The sequence below is a fragment of the Pyxicephalus adspersus genome, chromosome 8 (assembly GCF_032062135.1).
Source record: "Pyxicephalus adspersus chromosome 8, UCB_Pads_2.0, whole genome shotgun sequence".
Lineage (NCBI taxonomy): Eukaryota > Metazoa > Chordata > Amphibia > Anura > Pyxicephalidae > Pyxicephalus > Pyxicephalus adspersus.
Genome location: NC_092865.1, coordinates 52,588,177 through 52,615,123, shown reverse-complemented (window position 1 = coordinate 52,615,123; position 26,947 = coordinate 52,588,177). Strand labels below are relative to the sequence as shown.

General features: G+C 40.3%; 2 protein-coding genes across 3 annotated transcripts in view; both read right to left on the bottom strand.

Moving 5' to 3' along the window:
- Positions 1 to 13,398, bottom strand: part of KLHDC8B (kelch domain containing 8B) — a 77,400-nt gene extending 64,002 nt beyond the window's left edge. The window contains exon 1 of one of the 2 annotated variants that reach the window (XM_072420647.1): positions 12,989 to 13,398. The gene's annotated coding sequence lies outside the window, so the exon portion shown is untranslated. The remainder of the gene's footprint in view (positions 1 to 12,988) is intronic. The other variant, XM_072420646.1, reaches the window with a different exon arrangement.
- A 10,118-nt stretch (positions 13,399 to 23,516) lies between these two features.
- On the bottom strand, positions 23,517 to 26,692 carry LOC140337102 (uncharacterized; the record flags this gene model as incomplete). The annotated part of the gene is given in 4 exon segments (XM_072420645.1): positions 23,517 to 24,896; positions 25,039 to 25,177; positions 25,527 to 25,687; positions 26,307 to 26,692. Coding segments are annotated over 4 exon segments (875 nt in total), but the record flags the coding sequence as incomplete, so codon positions are not given.
- Between the last annotated feature and the right edge of the window lie 255 nt (positions 26,693 to 26,947).

Here is a 26,947-nt window from a genome sequence, read left to right as displayed (position 1 = left end):
TATATATGTTGAGTATATATACCGTATTTTTCGCCGTATAAGACGCTCCGGAATATAAGAACGGCAAAAAATACGGTATATCTTTTTTGTTTTGTATATAGTACAAATGGCAAATTTTATCACTGACTCACTGGTTTATAAATAACTAATGAGCAAATATGAATTCATTTTTTAAAAAACAGGTAGTTGTCATTGATAAGATTATTTTGATATAAGTTTAGCTTTAGCCAGGTAGGTTCCCCACTTATTTCCCGCTGCAATAGCAGGCTTCAGTGGCACTAAAAGCAAGAGACAAGCAGTGGGGACTCAGCCAGCAATGTACATGTGATTGAGATTTGGAATATCAAGCCGTGACCTTGTAAAAACAGCAGCTATGCCTCGGGTTAGGAGTGGTAGAAAATTCTTGATTGCAGAATACAGGCTTTATTAGAAAACCAGTGTACCAGAATATTCAAAATCTTGTTGGCATCTCTGATAAAGCTTCTGTTCTGCAATCAAGTTTGAAGTGTGACTTTGGCCATCTGGAACCATAGAGGGGTAAAAAGAAACTCTTCTCATGGAGCCATGTGTTTGAATTTTCTAAGCCTTAAAGAAACATTTTGTTGAACATACAGAACATAAGCTCAATTTCATCCATGGATTCCCACATGGTTTCATTTCATACCCCATACAGACCTAGGTTTCCAAGCTTTGAGGAAAGGGTTCAATACCAAAACATGTTGGTAAATTTTTGTGTTATTGATTCCAAATAAAAGTCATATAGAACAATCAGTGGCTTTATTGACTGTGCTCCTTAGTCCATACACAGCCATCCATTCTAGTGTGTGTTTTTTGTTGTTTTGGTCCATGAATTGAGTAGATTAGGGTCTCATTTCAATTACGTTCCTACGTCAGTATAGCCTTTCTGCTCCCAGTCACCAGTTGCCTGTTGCAGTGTTTTATAGCCTTTCTGCTCCCAGTCACCAATTGCCTGTTGCAGTGTTAAGCTGATTTACTCTTGCTGACCCTGCCTATTAATGACCCTTGTATTGTATGCTTCCTGGATCGACCTTTTGCCTGTGACCCCATTCTGCTTTGCTATCACATCTGGTGGACTGATTACATGTGTATGACCTTTGGCTCTGTATTCTGGACTTGCCTTTGCTGGAATCCTTTATACTCCATTATCTGCGGGCTCCTGGTCCCCTATCAGCCATTCCCCAGACTCCATCCCTTGTGCACAGAATTCCTGGGGGCAACTGTGTGCTGGTACCGCACATCTAGCCTCCCAAGGATGAGCGGGGGCTTGCTATAGGCAAAGAGTGCAATGTTAGATTGGGGGACTGGCATCTAGTGAACACTGGTGCTGGACCAGAGCTTTACGCAGAGATTCTACCTCCTTCTTGCTTCAGTTAGTGTTATAGGTGATCATATTTACACTAATATATAAAAAAACTAAAAAAAAAAAAAATTTGATCTGGAGCTACCACAATACAGTTTCCTTCTGATGACCAATTATGTTTCCTCTGTTGATAACCCCTGCATGGCAGAATAGAATGCCAATGACCAGGTCAGAACACCCTGTGAGTTAGAAGTCACTGCTGTGCCCCTATGTAAGTCTGAGCCAATTAATTTTCGAAAAGACAGATTTTTCTTTGTGATAACGCTCCCTGAGTGGATGGGGCATGTTTTCCTGGGTCAGATCACTGCCAGACAGCTTGGCAGCAGCATATCCTTGAGTAGACATCAAAGCTTGCATTGCTAAAATTGACAACATTTTGGTATTTTCATAAAAAAATGTTATCTGGCTGTAAATTGTAACATTTTTTTTATTACTTCAATTTGACTTAAAATAAGTAGTTCATAACTTATTATATCAGCTTGTCTGTGGGAAGGCCCAGGCTGAACAGACTCAGACACACATTAAAGTGTGATGAAGCTTTGATGAGCCAGGTGGAACCCAAAACCAGTTCCATCATCCTTCTCACATTCCCATGAGACTGCATTGGACAGGCTCTTCCTTCGGGCCCTTATTTAGTTTCCTTCAGTTACTTAAGACTTTATGAAGCAGAACCAGCACATGTTCTGATGTCCCTACCATCCTCATACTCTGTTATCAGTCCTTCGATTCTGTGGGATTGTCAGCCAATCAGAAAAGCTTACAATATATTGGTGTAGATGAGTCCCAGAAGTAATCCAGCACTCTGATTTTCGGATTCAAAATATTCCACCGGCACATAAGGGATGGAGATAGACTAGTTTGCATTTATTTTACATTGATATTTTCTTTTTTACCTACATCCAAGCATAAAAATGTATGCTGAGGTATTATGGTAATATGAAGGAACAGAAAATCTAACTTAATAAAATGTGCAGCCAGCTGGAAACACGACAAGGAGAAACTGTCAGCACAACATCCACGACTTGCAAAATTACTGCAAGCAAAAAATGCCCAAACCTGGAGATGCATCGGCATTACAGCTTGCTTATCTGGGTACGAGAAATCCCTGGGGTCAGACAGTGTTCACATTGCCCTCATTATCAGTGTATTTATAATAATTTTACAGACTTATTCTATTTCTTCATTTGTGTGGCCACAACACACTCACCATTGATTAATCCATTGTGAAGAACAAGTGTTATGTCCTGAAACCGATGTATGACACCAGAGACTGCTTGTGGCACCTCGCTAAATACTTCCTGGTGCCTTTATTGCCCATATAATCCTAAAATATTGTTGACACATTTTATTTGTTCATCTGTGTGGCCAAAGCATGTTGTCTTTAGACTGAACCATTCCAAAGGCTTGTGTTATGACTTGACACGGTTATACAACCTAGATTGTAAGCTCCTCGGGGCAGGGTCCTTACCACCTCTTGTGTCATTGTCTGTATCTGTCATTTGAAACCCTATTTATTGGCAGTACCTCCCCAATGAAACGTTAAGATCTCTACAGTTGGGAAATCTAGGTTAGGTAGGGAAAAGTAGATATTGGAACTGTGATTTCATTTAATTTTTTTAGTGATGGCACAAGGAAGTTTTTAAAGCACAGTTTTTAAAAAGTCGGCTTCAGGGTCTGTTCCAAATATGGTTGTGCATTGGGCTTTTTGAAAACATGAAGTGTTGGCATTTACGTTGGTGCCATTGTGTTTGGGCAAAGTATTAATTTTCATTCATTTGTGACTGTCCAACACAATTGTTGGAACACAGAAAAATTGTGCATGATGGACTTCTGAAAACTCAGAGTACAGCAATTCACAGGAGAGCATTGCCATGCTTTTTACATTGGTAAGGTGTGTTTAAGGATGATGCCATTAATGATATTTGGCAATGCAATGCACACATCCATTTGATGTGCATTGTGCTGTGTTGCAATGCACTAGTAGAGCCAGGCCTTCAAGAGGGTTTCCTCCCACTCCTTGCTTTGTGGACAGGACCTAGTCTTCATTAAACAGCATGCACAAGAACACTGATGGTATACAGGCCTCAGCAAATCACAACATTGTAACAATTTGTGACTGAAGACTTACTAATGAAGGTTAACATCTTCTTTTAAGTTGATACATCAGAATACCCAGTTTTGTGCCATAACCGCAGGCATTTCAAAGTCAAATGATGTCCGCCTGGCATCTGTTTCCCCTGGCCTCCCATCCCCGACGTGATCAATGGGTGGCGTGAGTGTGTGGGGGCATGACTGGGCGGGAAATTTAATCAGAATGTACCGCTTATACATTTAAAATGACTAATCAGACCACCTAGGAGGTTAAAGTGGTATTGTATTTAAAACTTGAGCCTAGCACTGGGGTCAGGCGTATAGACTGTACTGAGTGCAGTGGTCAGGAGTATGGAACATATATAGTGAATAAGGCCTGAGTTTGTAACATAGATAGTAAAGGGCCAGGTGTACATAACATAAATTATAGAAGGGTCATAGAATATATACAGCCCAGTGTACAGAGTACCCTCAATCCATTTGACCCAGCTCAACGTGGCAGTGATTGACATTACTGCTGTGGCCTGGGGTGGTAGGGGTAGGTGGTAGTTGATTGGGTGATACATTTTATGGTTATATTAAAATGTATGTAAAGGTAAATTTCTGATGTTTTTTTTATATTTCGGCTAGCTTAGCTAATTCTTGCTCCATGTAATCCGCTATAACTATTGTCACAAAGATGGGAAGTGAAGGGTGAAGGGGAGTCCAAAAATTTTGGTATGTTACCAGGCAAATCCCTCCAGTGGAAACTTCAGAAACTTAATTTTAGAGAGATTTCTTCTCATTTCCTTTTGTGTATCTAGAACAGGAAGAAAATATACATTTTCCCCCTAAGGACACATGCTGCAGGAAAAATATTATGATAAAGGTTTTATCCCTTCATTCCTCTTTGCTTATTTAAAACAAAATGCTAATGCAGATAAATCTTATCAATAAGTCTGCAAGTGGTATTACAAACCAGTGGCTCATTTAAGCTGATAACCAGCCATCCCTATCCATAGGCAACTTATTTGATGTCTTATAGATGTAATTGTTTGACTCAACATTCACCCAAATCAAAGCTGCATTAAAGCCCACAGTCTGCAGAAGAACCTCTATGACTAAGCATGGGGTGGGGAGTAATACAGTTACAGAAGAGTAAGGGAGTTTATTTGAACATGTGATGTATGTTTATGACATGGAATCTTAAATTTCAGATGCAATTGGATGGAATCATCTTGTCTGTAATAAAAAAAAACACTGCTGAGGACATAACACTTACATCTTTGTCAGTGAAAGAATTAATGTTAGATGTAATTGATTGACTCTGAATTTTATAGATCTAGGTAAAAATATAACAACCCATCAGATGAAATGGCTCGTCCCGTGTGTCCTGACATCTTCTAGTACACATAAAAATCACTTGGCTTTCTGGTGTGTTGTGTGGATGCGCTAATTATCTGTTAATCAGGAAAATCTCAAAGGCCTTGTAGCTTTGAGAAAGCGCACACTTGGGCAATACAGTACAAGGCTAAATTGGATTTCAATGAATCCTGCACCAGTGATTCCTCCTCTGTAGCAGATGGGTAAAAAAGCTAAATGGCAGCACTGGGGTGAGTGCAACCACCCTGCTGCCATATAAAGTGGACCTGTTATGTTCTAGAAAAGCTTTAATAACTTCTTCCACAGACGAAAAAACTATAGTGCTAACCTTTCCTTGAGGAATCATTTCACAGGGCTCTGCCATGCAATTAATAAGCCTAGGCATTAGTGCATCTTTGATCACAAGATCACTACTGAAAGGCAACCAATGGAGCTCTCCTAGTACTCATTCTCTTTACATCCCAGAAAGGAAGTTACCCTAATTTTAAAGTAGACCAAACATCCAAAGTAGCAATGGGGTCCTATAGAGTTCTTGCAGCTATTGCATCAGTTATACTTTCATGTATTTGTAATGACCGAGTACTGAGCATTGATTAGTTGCTTGTGCTCGGGTAGCGAATTAGAACCTCTACTTCCTATCTTTGGTGGTGGCTAACATAAGGAAGTGACAACTCTGCACTCTATCTAAGGAGAAGAAATATCGTCACAATTGGAAAGAAAACATGTTGGGATTACAAATCATCTTTCCATTACCACATCTCCTTAATTGTAGTTGAAGCGTACTAAACTTCTTAATTGAAACATTGTGACCATGCAGGTCCTTTATTGCAGAACAGCAGGAGATGTCCATTCTGCAATAAAATAAACTTACCTGCCTGAACATATTTATTAAATACCGTTCATTAACAACATTCATAACATACATCTTCACCTTGGCATCTTTTGGATTCCAGGACATCGGCCATCTGGATTGGCTGGGATCAAATGATTAATTCCTTACATCCAAGGACATGCTGGGATACTTGGCATCGTACGCTGAGCTGCATATGCACAGCCCAGTGTAGAGCAGGAGGTAGGCAGAGGGAAAAAGTAGCAGCACCAGCATGGGACAAAGGCAAATGTCTATGGATTCTGTAGTGTTTTTTTCACTGGGGGGGTCTGTACTGAGGCCTTTCACTAGTAGTCTGTACAGAGGTTTGATTTGGGGGATCTGTACCAGCTGCCTGCACTGGGCAGCTTCATTGAGGAACTACATAGGTGGGTCTTTAATGGGGGTCTGTATTGGGAGTTTGCACTGGGGTGTCTGTATGGGGGACTTTACTGGTAGTCTGCACTTGGGGGTCTGTACTAAGGGTCTGTCTGTGAGGGCATTGTACACTGAGCTGCATTTTCAAAGCCAAGTGTATATTGAGAAAAAAAATCACGAACAGTCAGGTAAGCTTTTTTTATGGCAGAGGGGACATTACCTGTCCCTTCTGCAATAAAGCAACTGCCTGCTCAATTTTTTTTCTCAACTTATTTCTGTTCCATTTTAGTAGAGATGAACTAGGCTGGTTTGGTAACACTGGTTGGGATTTTATTGCAGCAGAGGAAGAGAGCCCAGAAAGCCAGATCAACAGATAATTTTTGCACTTACCAAACACGTATAACAAAATAGTTTTCAAAATGTCTAACAAGAAAACACATAAAAAGCACTCTTGATTCTAATTTAAGAATTCCCCTCACTTTTCGAGATTTCCTCAAACGTCTTGTTGCATCTCTGGGATGGGAATTAAAGGGAAATTCCCCCATTATTGGACAGATAGCAAACAGTTCCCTTACAGGAGATTTAACCCTTACCTGCTCTATCTAACACAAATTAAATACACTTTAAGCACAATTTGTGCTGCCTGAAAGCTCCAGCGTTTTAGACAAGTGAGAGTTTGGGTTTTTAATGTCATCCAGATATATGTGTGTGCTCAAATGGCTTCTATAACTAGCAATGTATTAACAATAGCCGACAGCTGACAAGGCTGCTGGTGTTGCCTGGATTTCTAATGTAAACTGAACAGACATCTTCTTCAGTGTGCCGAGATAATGAAAGATGCTCTGGGAAGAGGCTAGCACTGTACCATCCAATCTATCCTCATTCACTCAGCAAACAAAGTCAGGGTTCAAAACCTGCAAGAGATAGATCAAAGCAGATGTTCTCTTCTGCCAGTTACAACTCAAGAGAGGACAGGCAAGGTGGGTGATTGCTCTGATTCTACAGCCCTGTCCTTTACTAAAGATTAAGAGATTTTTTGTCAATGTTTTCCTTAATCCAACAAACTTTGGAACAAATTGAATTTGGACAATTTTTATCAGCCTTGGTGTCTAGCCATCAGGAGAGGATTTGGGAACCTTTGCTCTGAGTGACCATTTCAAGGTAGGGATGGAATAAGGAGTGTAATTGACTAAGTGGCATAGGAAAAAAAGGCATTCACATTTTATTGCAGCCATTATGAAACAGAGTTTTGTGGAACCCAAGGTTCCTTGCATTTTCCACTCTGATTGATGTCTGAATGGCAAATTACCTCCAATCAAAGCAATCAGACCAACATGCTAAGTGTTTGGCAATTGCACCCAAGCTGGTCCTCCCTCATTGGCCATAAATATGTCTACAAACATATAGTCAAATTAATATTGTATTTATACAGGGCAAAGCAGAAGGCCGAATGTTAATCCCAGTCCTATGGTAACATATACTCAACATCCCCCTCCACAATGGCCAAAAAAAATCCAAATCCCAGTACCTTTTGATATTGAACAGCACATGACTCCACAGGCACTTTGTGACTGGCATGAAAATGAGAAGAAGGTCTCTGAATAAAGCAACTTGGAGCCTCCACAAAATGTGCAGGGTGTATTTAATATTTAAATTGAGTTATTTCTAGCAATCTCAATCCGAGTCTGAATTCTGCCCCTGGATGTTAGCAAAATGCCCCATTGCTGTCCCTGTAAAATTCTATTATTTCACATGGAGCACAGTTGTGCTAGATCTATCTACTAATTTATACAGAAGGCATTGCACATATTCAGCAGGCAATCAAGACAAAGATATAATTACGCCTCATCAGTATTATAGGTAACCTTGATTGGCTCAGTTAAAATGTGTTTCAGCTTTGAAAGTTTGCTTGCTGAAGAACTTAAAGGATTATCAACTTTATAAATGGAGGTCACAGACCAATACATTTACAGAATCTGGACCACGCATGATTGGGGAGCCATGTGTCAGTTAAAGAGGAAGAAACTTTCCCCAGAGTGATGTCATGATACCAGAACCCACCCACTCTCCGAGCACAGGTCTGCGATCAGAGAGTGGGTAGCTTGAGACACAACCCCCCCACCACCCTAAGCCTGAAATGCATACGGGAGACATAGTCAGTGGCTTTGGCCAGTGTGCCCCCCTCCCCAAGCGGGGTCTTTCTCCTGACCACAGGTTTTCTCACAGGTTGGGGACTGCTGTTCTACATGCATTCTAAAATGCATGTAGAATGTAATGTAATGCTTTACAAATTGCAGAAACCTTCAGCATTTCGATAATTCAGGACTGATTTGGTAGCTTTCCAAGACTGGAGAAGACAGAATATCATGGGATATACTGAGTGATCCAGCAAACCTGGAATGGATCTGGTCCAGGATTAAAAACATTGTAAATTATTAGGAATCCATTCCCAGTTTGCTTAATCACCCAGGTTCTCCCATGATAGTTTATCTTCTCTAGTCGTGGAGAGCTTCTAATAAATCAGACCCAATTTCTCCTCTTTTTCCTAATTAGCACAATCATTATCAGACATTTATTAGTCTTTTTGTGCCATTTCGATTATTTGACTGCTGAAGTTACTTTTCAGAGACCAGATCAAACTTTTTCCCCCATTACTCCAATGGTGTTGGGATTACAGACATTTAGAATGCAGAATTTTTGGATCAGTTTGGCCAAACTGCCATGGGGGCAATATCAATCAACACCAATCAGGACTTCTGTTGTATGTGTCCAAACCAGGAAGACTGATAAAAGAGTACAGAGTAATGAAGAATCTATCTAAATGAGGACATAGAAAGGTGCAAAAGCATTTTTTTGTTGAATGGAGGAGGGATTGAACCTCTTTGAGGTTTCACAATCAAGGTTCCTCCAAAGGTTGCCTGAGGTTCCTTGATCAAAAAATAACGGTTTGCCTGGAATTCAGCTTCATTTTTCTTATTACATTTCGCTCTATAGGTTTTTTCTTTACCAGTTAATAACAATGTACCAATTTAATTCCACAGTAATCCACAGAGGTTCATTTCACATCTGGTCCCTCTTGCAGCGTACGTTAGAATGGTCACATCGGCGCTGCGCCCTTTTGACATGGCGTTTAACATCTCTTCCACAGAAGTCTATTTTTAACTATTGGGTCACATGTGCGTTCCTGTGGAATTCAACTATGCAATGTACTGAAGGATTTCATTAAAGCCAACAAGCCACTAACTGAAAGGATTCCAGAAGTTTTTCTTGTTTGTAACTAAATATTGTTACTAAGTATTTACTGATGCTTGTGATTGTCTAAAAATCTGTCTTTAGTATTAATATTGCTTAGGAATCCGCCATGCCAGGTAATAGGGACTATTGGGGATGAAGCAGCAAGGTGCCTCCTACTTGTCCTCCTACTGCTCATTCATTCTGTTGTCACTAGAAACAATCTTTTCCAGTGACGGTTTTAAAGTGTCTATTTATACAGTTTTTCACCCAAAATTCACATTTACCCAACCTTTATACAATTTTTCACATTGAATTTAATTAGAAATATATGAATCAACTTTTACTTATGATTGAGGTGGTCCAATACCTCGTTCTGACTTGGATTGAAGCAATTCTGTCTTCAAAATGGAATTTGGATTTTGAGCTCTCTGAGCCTAAATTCTGAGTTTGGATATCCCATGGCCATTGCAAAAGTGCCCGTGTCAATCCAAAGGCTACAACTTTGGCACACTGGTCTCTGTTTTTCACAGGGGGCTGTGGCTGAAATCAGCAATAATGTCCTTGTAGCCCAACTGGATTGGCTAAGCCGTATTTTATACTTGTCATATCACTGATTTGATCCAACTCAGATTCTTGTAATCTGCTCGTTGCTATTCATACATGTTGGATAAATCAAATTATCAATATTTATAAATAAACCCCTTTTTTGTGCAAAGCTTGGTCTCCTTCTACCTCTTGCCTACCTTTTGTCTTTGATTTCATGTGCCATCACATGACCATTCTTCTATCTTAGCTTTGAAGGACGTAAGTGGAGGCTTTCATCAATGCCTGGCACTGCAGGAGCTTCTATCAATCTGAATCCAGGGGTACAAATGGAGACGTGTCTTTCTACGTGACTGTGGTGCCCTGTACACAGATGATGGAGTGGTAACAACAAGAAAAAAGCAATGGTCTTCTTATTGTCATCAGAAATAAATCAAAAGCTAATGGCAGGAATTGTGATTTAATTAAGACACAAGACTAAACAATACCAAAAATGGGGAGAAGTAAAGATAAATAAATGGAATTTTGTTATACAAAATTTTATACAAAGTGCATGTGTAAAATTGTTTTTGTAGGGGAAGCTCAGCAATAGGTTTGGGTTGCAAACGTGTTCTTGAGTTCAGGTACATTTTAAGACCATGAATATTATGATTAATAATAATAATAATACAAATAATAATAAATTATGTATAATAAAAGCCAGGTACCACACATTTTTTAGGAATGGTCAGCAGCAGTGTCCATACTTAGTGGAACATTCTTTTTGGAGTGCAGCAAACAACCATTTTGTTAATTTAGCTACTGTAGTTACTTTTCAGAAACCAGACCATACGGCCAGACTTTTTCCCCCCATTAACTCCAATGGTGTTGGAATTCCGGACATTTAGAATCCAGAATTTCTGGATTAGTTTAGCCAAACGGCCTTGAAACCAAACCAAAGTGAATTCTATCAATACTCAGGTTTCAGATTGCTGTAGTTATTGTCGCATATGCGTGAAATTTTTTTTTAAAAGGACCCTCCCCCCATGAAAATACAAACTGCCCTGTATGTGTTGCTATATGTATGTATATATATGTAAAATCTTTTTCCTTCATGTGTTGTGAGATATTAGAAAATGCATTTATATTTGGTTTAGGTAACCTATTGCTTCCCTCTATTAAGTATTTAAGGCTGAGGAAAAGCCCACCTTCATTATTAGTAATTTAATGGAAACCTGTAACAAGGGACATACATTGGTTGTCAATTGCTTGCTGTCATTTTGATGCACTGGCTGCAATACATTGCAAATAACTAGCCTGAAACAAATAGAAATACTGACTATATTTGATGTCAGAGACTTCCCAGTCAGGCATTCGTAAAGAATGAAGTCAGCAAGACAGCAAATGTATTTCTCTTGAAGAATATAGTCAGCAAAATACCAATGTGCCACAAATAGACTTGGTGAAGCCAATATGAATCTGGAGCTGAAGCCTGCACATACTTTTCCAATCCTCTTAGGTTCCATAGGAGCTCATAAATGCAGGACCTTTAATACACCACTTCAAAGTCCAAGTTTCAGGAACTCCTTCCCCTACAAAATTGTCCAATAAAGTGCCTGCTGTGTATTAGGGGTGCAGAAGCCTGAGCACTGAATTTCATTGTCAAAGTCACAATTCTACTGGTGGATGCTTTGGAGGTCACTTGCCTGGCGTTTCTGTATTTGGAACACTGATTTGGCACCCTTGTCCAAATTTAGCATAGGAGCTAATGAATAAGTTCAGAAAACTTTAAAGTCTGACTGTTTATTTGAAAAAAAGTTGACTGTGTTTTTTTTCAGTATATATATGGGGGCTAGGGTTGTAATTGAAGTCAATGAAATCTCTGTAGAAACATTGAAAAAGCGTCAGCTCGTCATTCATTTGTTGCTCAGAAACCATATTACCAGCTTTGCTGACATAGGAGGTAAATAGAAGTGATCTCTGTGGCAAGGACAACTGCTACCTGGCATTAGGAAGTAATATGAAAGAAGAACTCTGTAGGTGCTTAGCATAAATGCTAATAAAACATGTTGGATGTTTTTGGGACGTTCATTCTTCTTTTTTTTTAAAAGCCTTTCTGAACATTGACCAAATTTATGATATTATCCGGAAGAAATAACACGGCATGCACAATGTTGTCTTTAACACTTCCCATTATAATCTCTTTATAAGCTGCTTTACAACTGTTTAAACAGCATCCTGCAAGAGATAAAAGATGCTAAGAAGTCAACAAATCTACATGAACTTGCAGTCAAGGTCACAGAAGCACCGACAATACATAGGATGCACCACCAGTTGGCTGAACATTAGGTCGGCTGGCTTGATAAGCTTTCTGGAAACCATGGGGTGTTCTAAAATGCAAATCTCCATCAATTCCTCCGGGTAAAAGCTCTGATCCACCTCCTCCAACCTCCCCAGCTTGGGTTTTTGATGAGCGAGACCACCAATCACGTTGGAGAGGGCTTGGATTGCACTCTAGAGTTTAGGAGCTGGTCAAGCTTTGCCCAATAGAGCACCCCAATTTGTTTGGGGGCTGTGCTCAGTAGGTTAGTAATAAAACTGGACTATAATGACACCTGCCATAGCATGTAGGTAAATGGTGGTTTCATGACTCTTGTTTGTGCATACACATATAAACACACACACATGAACATATATAAGTATAGAGCTTTTCAAACACATCTATATATCTGGAAATTATATTGATGGACCATTTACAAAAAACGCTTTCCATTTTAGGTGTATTGATTACCTAATACATCCTAATCTCAGACTATTCAAGGTTATTTCTTCAAGGATACATGATACCCTAGAGACAAGGACTAATTAAATACCATCCAGAGGTGCCCGGTGCCTTCAAATCCCCCTTAGAAATGTAAATCTGATAGGTATTACCATCTCAAAGTGGTCAAAAATAACCAAAAACCCTTCTGAACTCTTCACCCCTCCGAATAACCTAAAAAATATCCAAGGTGGAACTACAAATCCTAGAACCAAGCACAGCCCAAGGAGTCGAGCTTGCCAGTACATTCTGGGGCTTGTAGTTGCCTATTAATAAGAAATTAATAGCCAGTGCAATGAGCTACAATTGTACATCCCATCTTTCCACTTACAGTACGGAGTGTAACTCCAGCAGGGGATTCAAGCTTCCCAGGTTTGATAGCTTACGCTCCACGTTCTTGTCTTAGAATTATATAATCGATCTCCTTTTATCTGTATGCCCCTCTCGATGGCCTGGCACCGATGCCAGGGGAACCACAAGCTCTGATGATAATATTGCCATCAGTTCCTCTCCATAGATAATAATCTGAAAATATTACCTTGGGAAATATCTAGGACTTTGCTGGTCACTTGCAGTAGGGGAACAACTTCTCCTGGAATAGGACATAGCCCTCTAGAGGTGGTGGGTCACAGCCAAGGGGTGATGGTGCTGAGCATAAAGGGGGCAATGCAGGGCCAACCAACTGATTCCATAAAGGTTGAAGGGAATAAGAGACTCCTGCATGATGATGTTCAGCCTTTGCTGCTTTCCACGTTTTATCTAAGTCGCTCAGTTCCTCCTCCTCCCCCTCCTCTCTCTCTCTCTCTCTCTCTCTCTCTCCCTCTCTCTCCAGCCTCTACTAGTAAAATCACACACAGAAAAAGGAAAGAAAGAATTTTAAACTCTAACAAGTTTAACTCCTTTTGTTTCCTCTTCCAATTCAGTTTAAATATAAACCATGGGAACCTCTTTTATATTTCCAATGAGGTGTTTAAAGGGCAAGTCTACAAAAATTTAGGTTTTGGCTAAGGGCTGACCATGCTGTACCTGTTCCCGGATGTGAATGTATAGCCAAGTTGCTTTGGATAAGGGTGAAGAGAAGCTGTTTTTATTCAGTTCATTTCAGTTCATATCTGCCATGGCAGTGCCCAGCTTTCCATGTCTTTGTATGACAGCTTATTAGACTTAAAAATAGGTTGAATTGATTTTTGGGAACCCCACCACCACCACCCCCACCTATTGACTTTATTAACGTTCATGGTAAAGTTTGCAGCAAAAGAGCCCAAGCAGATGATCCCAGTTTCCAAGCTTGGCAGAAATGTTCTTGAAATAGTGTAAAATTTGGGGAAAGTTAAAGAGAACCTGTCATACCTAAAGTTAATCTTTTATTTGACTTGACTATGTAATTTGCCCTGGCCCAGTGGTTTAGCTGGAGGGGAGGTCAGGAGAGACTAAAGCCCTTTATAGGCTCCCAATTATTTTGGCACAAAAGATCATTGATGATTGTTTCAGGTGATGGTAGGAAAAATTGAGCACCATACAGACTTGGTATTCTATCTGTTTTATGAAGAAAGGAGAAAGATGATTTAGAGAAAGTTTAGACTCACAGAGGTAATAAATGTTCCTGCATGGATCCTGATGGCTTGCACCTTGCCAGCTGCTTGGTCGATCATGTAAGGAGTCAGTAACCACACTGCAACCTTGCCACCACGCTGAACATAGTTAACCATGCTCTCCCCATTGGAAAACAGCATCTGCCACGAGCAAAGTGGTTGCTCTCAAATTGTTCAGCAATCCATCATGCCATACCAATTTACAAATTTGGGGGGACAGCTGTACTAACAGCTCATCACCCCTAGCACCGGCTAAGGGAAAGAGCATGAGTGCCACCAGTCTCCAACCTAATACACTACATGTGTGCCATCAACCACTAGGACCAACCATGTCCTCTGCTGTTACCCAGAGGGGAACGCACATTAAAGGGTGGGTACACCAAGGCTCCAAAGAACCTTGCACAGCATTGTAGCCACCCAAAAAAAAATAGAAGATGAGAGAACAGTCTGCAAATGGAATGCTACACAATGGCAGAAGCAAACAACAAACATAACACTTTAACACCCATCCACATTCTCAAATGTTAAAGTGGCTTTTCTCAATCAATACTCAGATATTGCCCACTGTTGTCACCATCAGGAAACTGCCCAAAAAAGCCACTGCTGGAGTGTATGTAGACCAGGCTGCAGGAGATTAGCAGCATCAATGCAACAAAGAAAAAAAATTGCAAAAAAAAAAAAATCTATTAGAACCAAACACAACCACGTCAGCAATGTTCACAGAAATGTACCAGAACGTTGCACGGTGTCTTCCCATCTTTGCCCTTCCAAATTAAAGAAGAGTCTTTGGACTGAATAAATGAGTCAGTTGAGCTCAGAATGGGAAATGGATAAAACCCCAAGAGAATGAAGACTAATGGCACGCAAATGTCTCCCAGACGTGACAAAATTCCTGGATCATAACGAACCAATCAACAATCTCTCCCAAAATAATTCCACCCAGAAACGACTCCGGAGTGTGACAATCGTGCAGTTCTTGTTTTGTCTTTGCTAATTCTTTTTATAAATGTAACACATAAATCACTTATACATATCATATATATTGTACATAATAAATATACACCAACATTTTTATTTTATGAAACACTTTATTCTTTTTTTTATAATTACTCCCAAACATGTTTCAAATACCCTTAAGGGCCATTTCTGACGTGGAGTGAACCACAGAGTTCTGCAGGCTCAGTCACCAATCTGAGCCTTGGTCCCAATTGCTTCTATTCAAGTGAATAGGAATAGTTGGGGGATATTTGTACACATGGCTGCTGTGGAACATGTGCATTAGGTTTGGAACAACCACACCTAATGCAACTGTGTGCAAATGTTTTCCCTGTGGTTTGCCACTTCTGGGCACAAAGAACAGGATTGGAAGGGCCCAATGACACCATCTAAGTGTTAGAAAATTGTTGACAATTGAGTTGTTGTTGCCCACACTGATGGTCACTGGGTGGCTGTAAAACTTTGCCACTATTGCTGCACAATCGCAGCTGCCTGTATGTTGCTGCACGCAATGCTTCTTCTTTGGAGGAGCTACAAGCATTGTGGGCATTTAACAACCAGCCAACAACCCCCTAATAAAATGTATGGTGCAGCTGATTGGTGGAGACCCCGGAACCGTATAGTAATGTGCCCCTAATAGGCGCCGCTGGGGAGACACCAACACTGCATACAACAGTGCATAGTGGCTTGGGGTTCACCCCTTCCCAATACCCCCCAATAAACAACAAATACCAATCCGTGCTTGTGGACAACAGATATTCACCCTTCCAGTTCCATTTTGATTGGAGAATTAGAGCCACAGCATATAATACACATCATAACACCATAAACATAGGAACATTTGGTGTGACATTGAAATAGATGAATACATTGTGAAAATGTCATTGTTTATTACTGGCATGAGGATTTTATTTCGGGCCAGGTCATCTCAAGGATATTCATTAATAGAAAGTGATGACTTGGGTGCAGCCATACCAGAGGGTTAGGTCTTGGATCGGCCCCTGATTAGTGCTTAGTCAGCGCGTTCTCTCTGCAATGCAGTGCAGTTATAGAAGCGCCAATAAATAAAAAGTATTTTTAGAATGACTTCTGCACTTCCGGCACCTAGCATATTGTGATGCCATCCAACCGGACAAAATTCTGCAGGGAATTGGTTCAGGACTGATAAAGCTGTCTGGGAATGACTCCAATATAAAAGCTGAAGTTCAGGCAGATATAACAGAGACAAATCAATGTTTCCAATTATTAGAACCTAGCATCAGCCTCTTGCTATTGTCTGTACAGCAGAACCCAGAGTGGGGGACGCAGAAGCAGTACCAGGTTGTGCTGAATTTCTCATATGTTAACAGGCAACCTGATGATTTGAGGAGAAAGCAGTGAGATGAGCGTATCAGGCTGCTGCTTCTTATTCACTGTTCAGTCACAGGCTTAAGAAGGGACAAGACCGGTAAATGTTAAAAGCTGTTAAATAAAATTCAGGTCTCCTGTACAGTCAAACAGTGCTGTGTAAATCTTAGGAATGGGTGGATGGAAATAAAAGCCCTTTGAATTGGAACACAAGCAGGGAGGTGAAAATAGACGAACATTCAGCAGGTCTATACAATAATCAGTAATTCTGAGCACTCAACTGACTGCAACATATTTAGCATTGCACATGAGACAGATTTCACCTACAACAAATAGCAGAGACAAGAAGGAATGGGACCCTTTGCAAGGTATCCGCCTGGGACCTGTCATTCCTTTGACTGACATTGATAAGGATTGTGTTACATAAGAATCGCCCCATTTGCACTGTTTCTACTGTCATGGTTCCATCATCAACATTCTCACCTTTCTGTGTGCAGTGACAGGCAGATGCACAGCTTTAACCAGTTGTTGGATGTCTCTGGTTTCCTACAGGGGCATGAAGGATGGCCCTGGGTGCCCTGGACATCTTCCAGGCCATAGGTTGTCTTTTGGATGTTCCACCACTGACTCACGCACAGTTAAGTTGTGGTCAGAGGAAGGTTTTATTTTGTTGCAGTTCCAATTTAGAGCAGTAGGGGGGGGGGGCACTATCAAACAAGCTAAATCCTATGCAAACTTTCCCAATCTGATTCAATGTTCCTGTTCAGCTTTGTCATGTTTGATAAATGCCCTCCTTAGGCTCCTTGTTTGGGAATATTGATCGAATTCTACTTGTTTATAAACCCAATAGAATACGTAACCCACAGAAAACAATGGACATTAATTAATTATCCTGACTCGTGCCTGCAGCAAACTGATATCATTATTCCAGCCTAGGCAAAGTCACCTGAATGGAAGTTAAATAATAACCTCGAGAATTTAATATTTTTTGTATTAAATGGCCTGATACATCAAATTTTTGTTCTGTAGGACCAAAGGGTAAGGGTGGGGTAGAAGAGGGAATTCTGTGCCTCCTATTCCTGCCAATAGGGGAGCTGTGACACACAATAGATTCTATAGAAAGAAACGGTAACACAAAATCAGCTGGAAATATAGAGGTATTATGCTTTGTACAGACGCTAGATTTTCTCCTACCATGGGGAATGTTTGGGTACAAATCTACCACTTGTACAGCCCCTGAGGTAATTTAGGGACTTTTCAGACTTGGGGTTGACCCCAATGTTCCACTGCAGGCTCAACTGTACTCCCAACTGCCCCTATTCCATTGAATGGGAGGGGTTGGGGACCATATTGTACTGGCTTTTGGATACAGTTGCAGTGGATTGCAGTGGCCAGGAAGCAACAAGTTGCTTTTGGACATGTTGTTGCTTTTACTCCTGGAGGAGGAACGGCACTGCTATCCCAAGGGCAATGAGCACACTTCGGTCATTTTCAATCTTTTTAAATCTGCAGCTCAAAAATAAAATAATATCTGGTGATCCAGCAATGAAGGTCTTTGCTGCAATACCTATAGGATGACAATGCCCATTTCCAAATTGTGATCCTGCGTTGTTACCCCGTCATAGGGGCATCCATTGGGTAGATTTCCCATATCATGTAGGGGTGGTCCACTCTTGTCACCATCAGGAAATCCACCCTGGCACATTCCATGCAGCCATTGCATGTAGATAGAATGTTGCTGCAAAAACAAGCAACAGAAGATTACCAGGATGAGAAGTTGGTCATAAAAGTTGCACTTAAAATTGGCAGATCAGGTTTTTGTGAATCAACAGTAAAGCCACCATAAAACTCACATTTTACAGCACAAAAGACATTAAAAAAAAAGAAAATATATAATAAATATAAAAAAACAAGAAACTCACCAATCAGATTGGCAGCCTGGCAATATAACAAAGCTGTGACTCTTCTTCTTCCCCTACCAGACATTTAGCACTGGGGCTCCCTCTAGTGGTCTGTATCCTATCATTACGCTCCAATCTAACTGAGCACCCAGAACAGGGACCCCTGTGCACATTGCAGGCTTTGATTTATTTTTTTTTTGTTTTTTTATCACATCATTTACGAATATTTTTCTTTAGCTACATTTTCATCTTGGCTTAAGGATTTGCAAACTAGTCACCGAATAGACAAAATGAAATCTTGCAAGTTCCATTAAGAAGGCATAAATGGCAATGGAGGGCCTGAGAGGTGGCACATTATTTGCATTGATGGTGACTGCTATGAGAACTCCTATACATTGTATCAGAGAGTTGGCAGCAAATCTGTGGTCGATAGATCCTGTGATTGAATAATGGCATTTGTTAAGTTCCCGCATTCTCTAAACTTAATTTTGAATAGTGCGGAATTAGGGTTTAGGGTCTCAGATTCATTTTTTTACAGCTCCCTGTGTCCCCATTGGTGGATTTCCATTGTGATATATAAAAGAAAAATCTTAAGCATATTTGTGCCAGATTTAATAGCATAGAAAATATTAAAGCCATTGGCCCTGACTTATTAAGGTTCTCCAAGGCTGGAGAGAATACACTTTCTATCAGTGAAGCTGGGTAATCCAGCAAACCTGGAATGAATTTCCTAAAAGTCATTAGCTATTTGTTAGCAAATATTTTAAATCCTGGACCAAATCTATTCCAGGTTTGCTGGATCACCCAGCTTCACTGATGAAAGTGTATTCTCTCCAGCCTTGGTGAGCTTTAATAAATCAGGGCCATTGGATCAGCATGACAGCCAGGCAACCAGCATTTGCAGAAGGAGAAATCCATCAAACTAATGGCATTCCATGCCCTCTGCATACATTGTTTCTATCATTCTCAATAGACTACAAAACACCTCCCTCCCTGGAGCCAAGACCCCATCTTCTGTCGCACAGTGATGTAATATCGCTGATGGAGTTCATTATACAGAATTAAGGTGGCTCCAAACACAGCATCAGAAAATGCCATCTCGGATTCCAGCTATTGGTGGGCTGTGCAAACTACAGAAGCCACCTTGCTAATCACGTGTTGTCACCTCACCCAGAGACATCATGAATTACAGGCTGCGACTTGCTGCTTTTACTGTAGTGCTATTGATTGCTCATAAACAACATCTGTCAGATTCCGCACAATGCGTGCGTTTTATGGCTCCAATCCCCATGAGATTGGAAAAAGCATAATGTAAAGACACAACAGAGCATGTTTATTATGTATTGTACCCATTACATAGCATCCTAGTCAGTATAAATAAGCATATATATGTTGCAGCTTTCACTATATTACCGGGTGATCCTGCCATGGAGATCAGTGCTCAGATACATCCTAGTATAGGGTGACAACGCTCTGCTCTTGGCTTACAATTGTACTTGCTCGTTGTCACCAAATCACATGCCTCCTCAAAGGAAAGCACAAGTATAACACACACAGCACAGGCATGGCTATCATAAACCCACCAGAGAAATGCCTTGCAATCATCAGCGGAGTGCATATAGAAAGGAGGAGGGAATCCGCATCAACCTAAGCTGCAGATTGATAATCCATTAAAACACCTTTTTAAAATGACAATAGCATGTCAGATATACTTCTTCCACGATGGCACCTCTTAAGCCCTGGCTACATCCAATTTAACCCTGCACTCAGTATAATATACAACTAAATTGCTGCAATGCTAGAGGAAATCAGAGACTTGTGACCCCAGTCACCTCCTACAACAGAAATCCAATAGAAGAAGATGGAATACATTACTAACATAGACAGAGACAAATCTGTGATTACAGTAGGGATGACCAGAGGGAACGGCACTCACATTCCAAGGGTGGATGTAACCTTTACTGGGGAGCCTGTTATATGAATGTATGGTCAATGAAAGGTGACATTCATGGGAGATAAAAAAATTAAGACATGTTCTCCATGAGCAAAGCAGATGGTTCAGTGAGAATGGCAACATCAGAAAAAACTCACTAGGTCCAGCTGGGGAAAAAAAATAAAATATATATATATATATATATATATATATATATATATATATATATATATATATATATATATATATATATATATATATATATATATATATTGCAGTTGCTTATTTGTTTCTGTCTGGAAATCAACTCACTAGTTCAGACAGAGGGAACAGCCGCTCCAGGCAGCTGCCACCTTGCCAATCGCTAAGCTGTTTCTTAATGAACCAGTGTTTGAACATTTGGCAGCTGATGCTATTCATTGGCTCACTACTGCCCCCATTCATTCCTCTATGGGTGCCCACAGCTGAGATGTCACATGTAGCTTTCCGACCAATGACAGGGTCAACAGGCATGAAGAAGCAGGAACCACACCGCAACCTCACTATCCCCCTGAACTTAGCCAAAAGATTTTTTTTTACTAGTAATCTTTAGAATAATCATGTAATAAGATAAACCTACTAAAACCTGTTGTTACTCTATTAGATTTTAAAGCATCCCCCCTGCTAAAAATAAATAAATAAATGTGTGTATTAAATATATGTATATGCAGCCTAGCAGCCTCGTGCCTTCATCATCACTTGGTGAAGTTCTCACCACCAGCTGATACTACTGCAAAGGTGCAGTGATGTTGCAGCCAGCGGGTAGAACTGCAGTGAAGAAGCCAGCTGTGACACACCCATAAGTTTGTTGGATAGCTACCACCAAAGTTTTGCAAAATATAAATTTGTATCTTCAATACTTTATACAAATTCAGCTTTTTGGGGCAGGTCTGATGCGGATTGGTGGCAGAAGATGGAACTTTTTTAATGTTGATATTATTTAATTGTTATCAGACAGGGTAATGGAAGTGTCTGGATAGCGCACTGAAGTTTTCTACCATGCTGCTTTGCACCCACTCCAGCTTATAGGGCCCTAATATCCTGACACCACTAAGGGCATTTTCAGCCCAGAGGCTTTTGCAAGCAGTTTTGAATGCTTAACATTTGACTTGGATCTGTGCGATATTGGATCTGTGCGGTATAGGATCTATGCGGTATAGGATCTGTGCGTTATATTCTCTTTGACAGGCAGAAGGCTCCAGTCTTACCGCTTTTTTGGAGGGAGACCGCTACATGCAGACTACAAAGTTGGTTTGCTACCCTTGCCATCTCCTCACACTTCAGTTGGTGCTGCTTGCAAAAGCTTAAAAGAGGAAATATGTGTTTTAGGCATTTGCAAGTACTTTTGCACAAGCAGATTCAATTCACAAAATAAAGAGGGTTGCAAACTCCTAATAAAAAAAAATATATATAAAAAAAGCAGGTACCACTTGCTACCACTACTGGGTGCCTGGTGTTTTACTGTAGACACCCAGGGGTGGTAGAAAACCACTGGTCTGCACCTACTCTAGCAGTAAATCACTGAAGGCAGCCAAGTGCTCATCACAACGCTCCTTACCCATCGTCTCTCTCCGTCGATCTTCATGTTTATCTTCATTTTTATTGATTCTGCTGACCTTTCAGTCATAACAGTTTTCATAAGCTCAGCGTCAGCACCCATAAACCCTTTTCTCCACTGTGCTCTGATAAACAATAATGACAGCACTGTGGTGAGGCAGGGAAACTGCAACAATCAGACAGCTTGGTTCCCATAGAGGAATGAGAATAGAAGGACAGACAATTGGGAGGAAAATCCAAATTCAATTCTTCAATTAATTATTATTTTAGAATTTCGAACTCATGTACAAAAATTTAGACATGGACAATCTTTCTATCAATCAATCCTTTGCTCGGGGTAAAAAAAACAAGCTGAAATCGGTAACCATGAGCCGCACTCGGGGTAGCTAAAAAAGTAAAAAATTTACACTTACCTGGTCCCATCGGCATCCTCCAGTGTCCTGCCATCCTCTGGCTGCATTCTGTTCGTCGTTCTGTCCCCTGGGATTTCCCTGTGACCTGCGTACAGCTGCAGCTAGGGGCGGGAATTTCAAATTATATTGTATTGCATTCAATACAAAATAACTGTATTGAATGCAGTACAGTAGATTTATATGTCTAAAAGCAGTACATTGTCTTTCATTAAAATTTATTTTACAGTATAATATAATAGTATGAGTATAGTAAAGTTTGCAACACAAAATCATTTCAAAGTTTATTATTGAATTCATTTTTTTTTTAATTCATTTAATTTATTATTTTGTGTTTCAAACTTTATTATACTCATACTATTATATTATACTGTAAAATAAATTTTCATGAAAAACAATGTACTGCTTTTAGACATATAAATCCAAACAGAAATAAATCGCTCAAGAGGTTAAAAGCTAAAGTTTCAATGTTTAAATTTCCCCTTCCCTGTTTTTTTTCCCCTTCTTATCAATGTGTTAGGGATCCTTTAAAATAAAACCCAAGTCTCTTCATACCTTTCATCTGCCCCCTGATTTGAAGGGACTGCCCCTCTTCATACCTCCCATCTGACCAATTTGGAGGGGCTATTCCCCTTCATACCTCCCAAATGCCCCTGATTCAATGGGTCTGTTCCTCTTCATGCCTCACAACTGCTCCCGATTTGGAAGGACTGCCCCTCTTCATACCTCCCAAATGCCCCTGATTCAATGGGTCTGTTCCTCTTCATGCCTCACAACTGCCCCTGATTTGGAGGGACTCTACCTCTTGATACCTTTCATCTATCCCTTATTTGTAGGAACTGTTTCTCTTCATACCACCCAACTGACCCTGATTTAAATGCGCTGCTCCTCTTTCATATCCAAGTCCCGGTCCTCCTTAATCGTCCCTTTTTCTGGACGAATATATACACGTTTATCAAATGTAATTATTATAATCGACTATATTTAACCAATATTTTGCACTAAACGTTCACCCAGCCTTTAAATCATTAATTTTTAATATTATAATTTTATTTTACAAATTTTTCATTACAAAATGCAGGTGTAATTTAGCCAATTCGTTTTTATTTGTTTTAATCATTCACAATCTGGGGGTGTGGCCGGACGCTTTATCACCAACATACTTTAAAATAAAAAGTGTCCCCCTTCCCGATCCAGTTGGGAGGTGTGACATCAAGTGACTACAGCGAAAACCAAAATGTATGCCAAGTAAAAGTTGTTCGACTTGAATGTTTTTAAAGGAATCAAAATGCTATATCTGCAGCCACCAACTAGAATCAAAGCGTGTTAACATGCAGAATATCACGATGGGTTTAAAAAAAGAAAACAAAACTATAACTTTGTATGGTACTTTTTTAAGGATATATTATAAAAATGATACACTATGTTATCTCCAACCTTGGTACCCCCCACACCTCTATTACTCAGCAACCCTTATAACTGCTGCTAGTGAATTGGCTTTCTTACTGCAGGGGACAATGTCATTCTTGTTGAAAAGCCCAAATCTTGCATGAAGATGCCACAGGTGCAACCAGTAGCAACATGTACGCTACTTTGTATTTATTTACCAGAATCTTGCTAGAAAAACGAGGAACGGTAAAAGTTTATTGAATCTTTTCTTTCCTACAGGTTTTTTATGTGTGTTTTATTCTATTTCTGATAGGGAAGGGGGCCCACATACGTTTGTATTTGTACGATGCAAAATGTATTTTAGTTACCAAAACTACAACAACACACTGAAGAGAGAACAAGGAATGAAAGAGAAGTAAGAAAGTGAGGGGAGAAAGTGAGTGAGAGAGAGAGGAGAGAGAGAGGAGAGAGAGAGAAAAAGAGAAAGAGGGGAGAGAGAGGAGAGTTAGAGAGAGTTAGAAAGAGAGCCAGACAGACAATTGAGGAGGGGAGGAGGTGCTGTTCACTCTGTTCTCTTCTCCTATGTACACATGTGCATATAGCAGAACCTGATTCTGCAGCCCCCCCCCCCTCTTACTTGTAAGAGAGATTTAGGTAGTTTTTCTAGCTGTATGTAACAAGACAGGAATGCACAACCACAATAAATATATTCTAATAGAACTATTTGGAGTTTATCTTTAATTCTCAAGCTGCAAAATCCAGAAATATCTTTACTGACCCGTATTCAGAGTTTGTTCCCTGAGCAGAGTAAGTCAAATAACAGTACCTAAATAAATAATGTATCAGTCCATCACATAAATGGAGAATGAACCAGCCATGGCTTTGACTACTCCAGCTGGAAGTTCTGGAGATAATTTTCATAATTCTCCTCGCAGGTTTGGACACAGTCTAGAAAGTAGTCCTTCTCTGCGATGGCTCGGAGGAGATCTGTTTGCACCAAGCAGATGTCATACAGCTCTGACGTGGGGGCCCGCCTGTACTCCTTTCCTTTACCTTTACCTTTGTCCAGAAGCACCTGAGCCAGATGGAGAGAAATTATTAAGTAACTGCAGATGTTATAAAATATCACACCTGTAGTGCATTCAGCCAAGTAAACCTGAAACTTCAGATGGAGGTCCCTTTGAGAAGAGCATGTCTGACAGTGCAGTGGTACTCACCCTACAATTGACAATTGTATCAGCATCATCTTCATTTAGACGGATATTGTCATCTATGATGATATGCAGATTATCGGAATCATTCGGATCAATCCAAAATGGCTTCCCTCCCAGGCTTGTAAAGCTGTTTCTTGCCCACCTATAAAAAACAAAAAGAGAATGGGATGTTAAAGGGGACCTGCCCATTGCTGGCTAATCTGACGATCTTCTCATCGTCTGACTTCAATGCTTTCAAAGTTGCTGTGCCAGAACAAGCTTGCAGATCTTTATATAGGCCATTTTATTCTTACTATATTGTTTGTTGATTTGGTGTCCATGGGAAACCCAAAGGCACTGACCATTTTGCAAATGTGGGGGGCAGGGGGGCATATGAGTTAGATAGGACAGATCGATCACAGACTTTCCTATCTGATTTGCCAGAGCCATCTGCATGAAGCTTTTCTCACCACTGCTTGAATCACATTTATAGCCACTTCCCTGTTCCTTACCAGTCAAAGTGGTCCTGGAAGCCTCCTATCCCAGTCATGGCAGTGAAGTAGTCATAAACATTTCTCTCTTTGCCTTTAGTGGACACCCGATCAGTGCTCCACGTCAGCACTGTCTCCCTTTTATTGCATCGGATTTTTCCTGGAGTGAGCTCCACACTGAGCTGGAAAAGAGATCAGACAATGAAAAGTGATAAACATCAGCAAATGCATTTCAATTTTATGATATCTCAGCCCCTTCCCAAAATGTTGTGGTTATTACTATTGCAATCACCACATTTATGAAAGCAGTGAACAGTTGACATGATCATCACTTTTATGAATGGTCACCAGTCATTGAATAAATGGGCAATCTTACTTTTAGCAGCAGGTTTTCTTCTACCCCCTCATTCAGACCTGATTGCCATATTATAAGGGCCTATGAGGTTTGCCACTGTGATAATGCTGATCTCCATAGAAAATAGTGGCAATCAGTAGGGTTTGTTTCAGATACCTTGATTCCCACTTCTGCCACAACCATCACAAAAGTAACCTGGGCAGCCACAATTAAAATAAATAGGATACGCATGCAACCTCCAAATTTGGTGACCCACTACTCCATTTAAACATTGCAATGCTGGAAAGCAACACTTTAGGTGATTACAGTACAGCAATGAAAGCAGTGATTTCCAGCTTTCCATCTGACCTCTTTGGTTATACATTGGGTGATCAGTTTCTAAAAAGTTGTAAATAAAGAAGTGTCCGTTATTAGATATTTATCAATGGGCCCCTATATGTATTTACCGGTAAATCCTGCAGCTGAGGGAAATGTGGATGTTTTCCAGCTAAAGTGGCATGCACAGATTTCAGCACACGTGGGAGGTCACTGCCAAACGTCCGCAGTATAATAGAGAATTGTCTTCCTTGTTGATGGAGGATGCTTAGCAGGTGGAAGAATGATGGCAGAATCCAGTGATAGAGCTTCCCATCCTCTCCTTTCTGTGTAAACAAGTCGTCTGCATCTCCCCGCCACTGCAGCAGATCCATGTGGCGGGTAAAGATCTTTTTAAAGCGCTGTCCTATCTTGGAGTCACTGAAGTGGCCATCGCGCCCAAACTGAGTGTAATAGTTGATGGCATCTTGGGATGGAGGTTTGACAGATGCCTGATCACTTATCCATTCCCATTCACCTAGAAGAGTATATTATTAAAATGCTGCAAGCATAATTTATAGATGAACTGGTTGTGTAGAATAAACCCAATTCTCACTTTATTATGGTACAGGGAAACAAAATTTAGGATCTGATTGGCTGCTGTTATGCCTAAACACTTCAATGTACGACCTGCTTCACTAGGTCTTAATTATAAAGAAGATTCAAAAAAATCTCGCCCACAGCCTTGCCTAAAGATACTGCATTCCTTCTAATTTCATTTTTTAACCTGAAC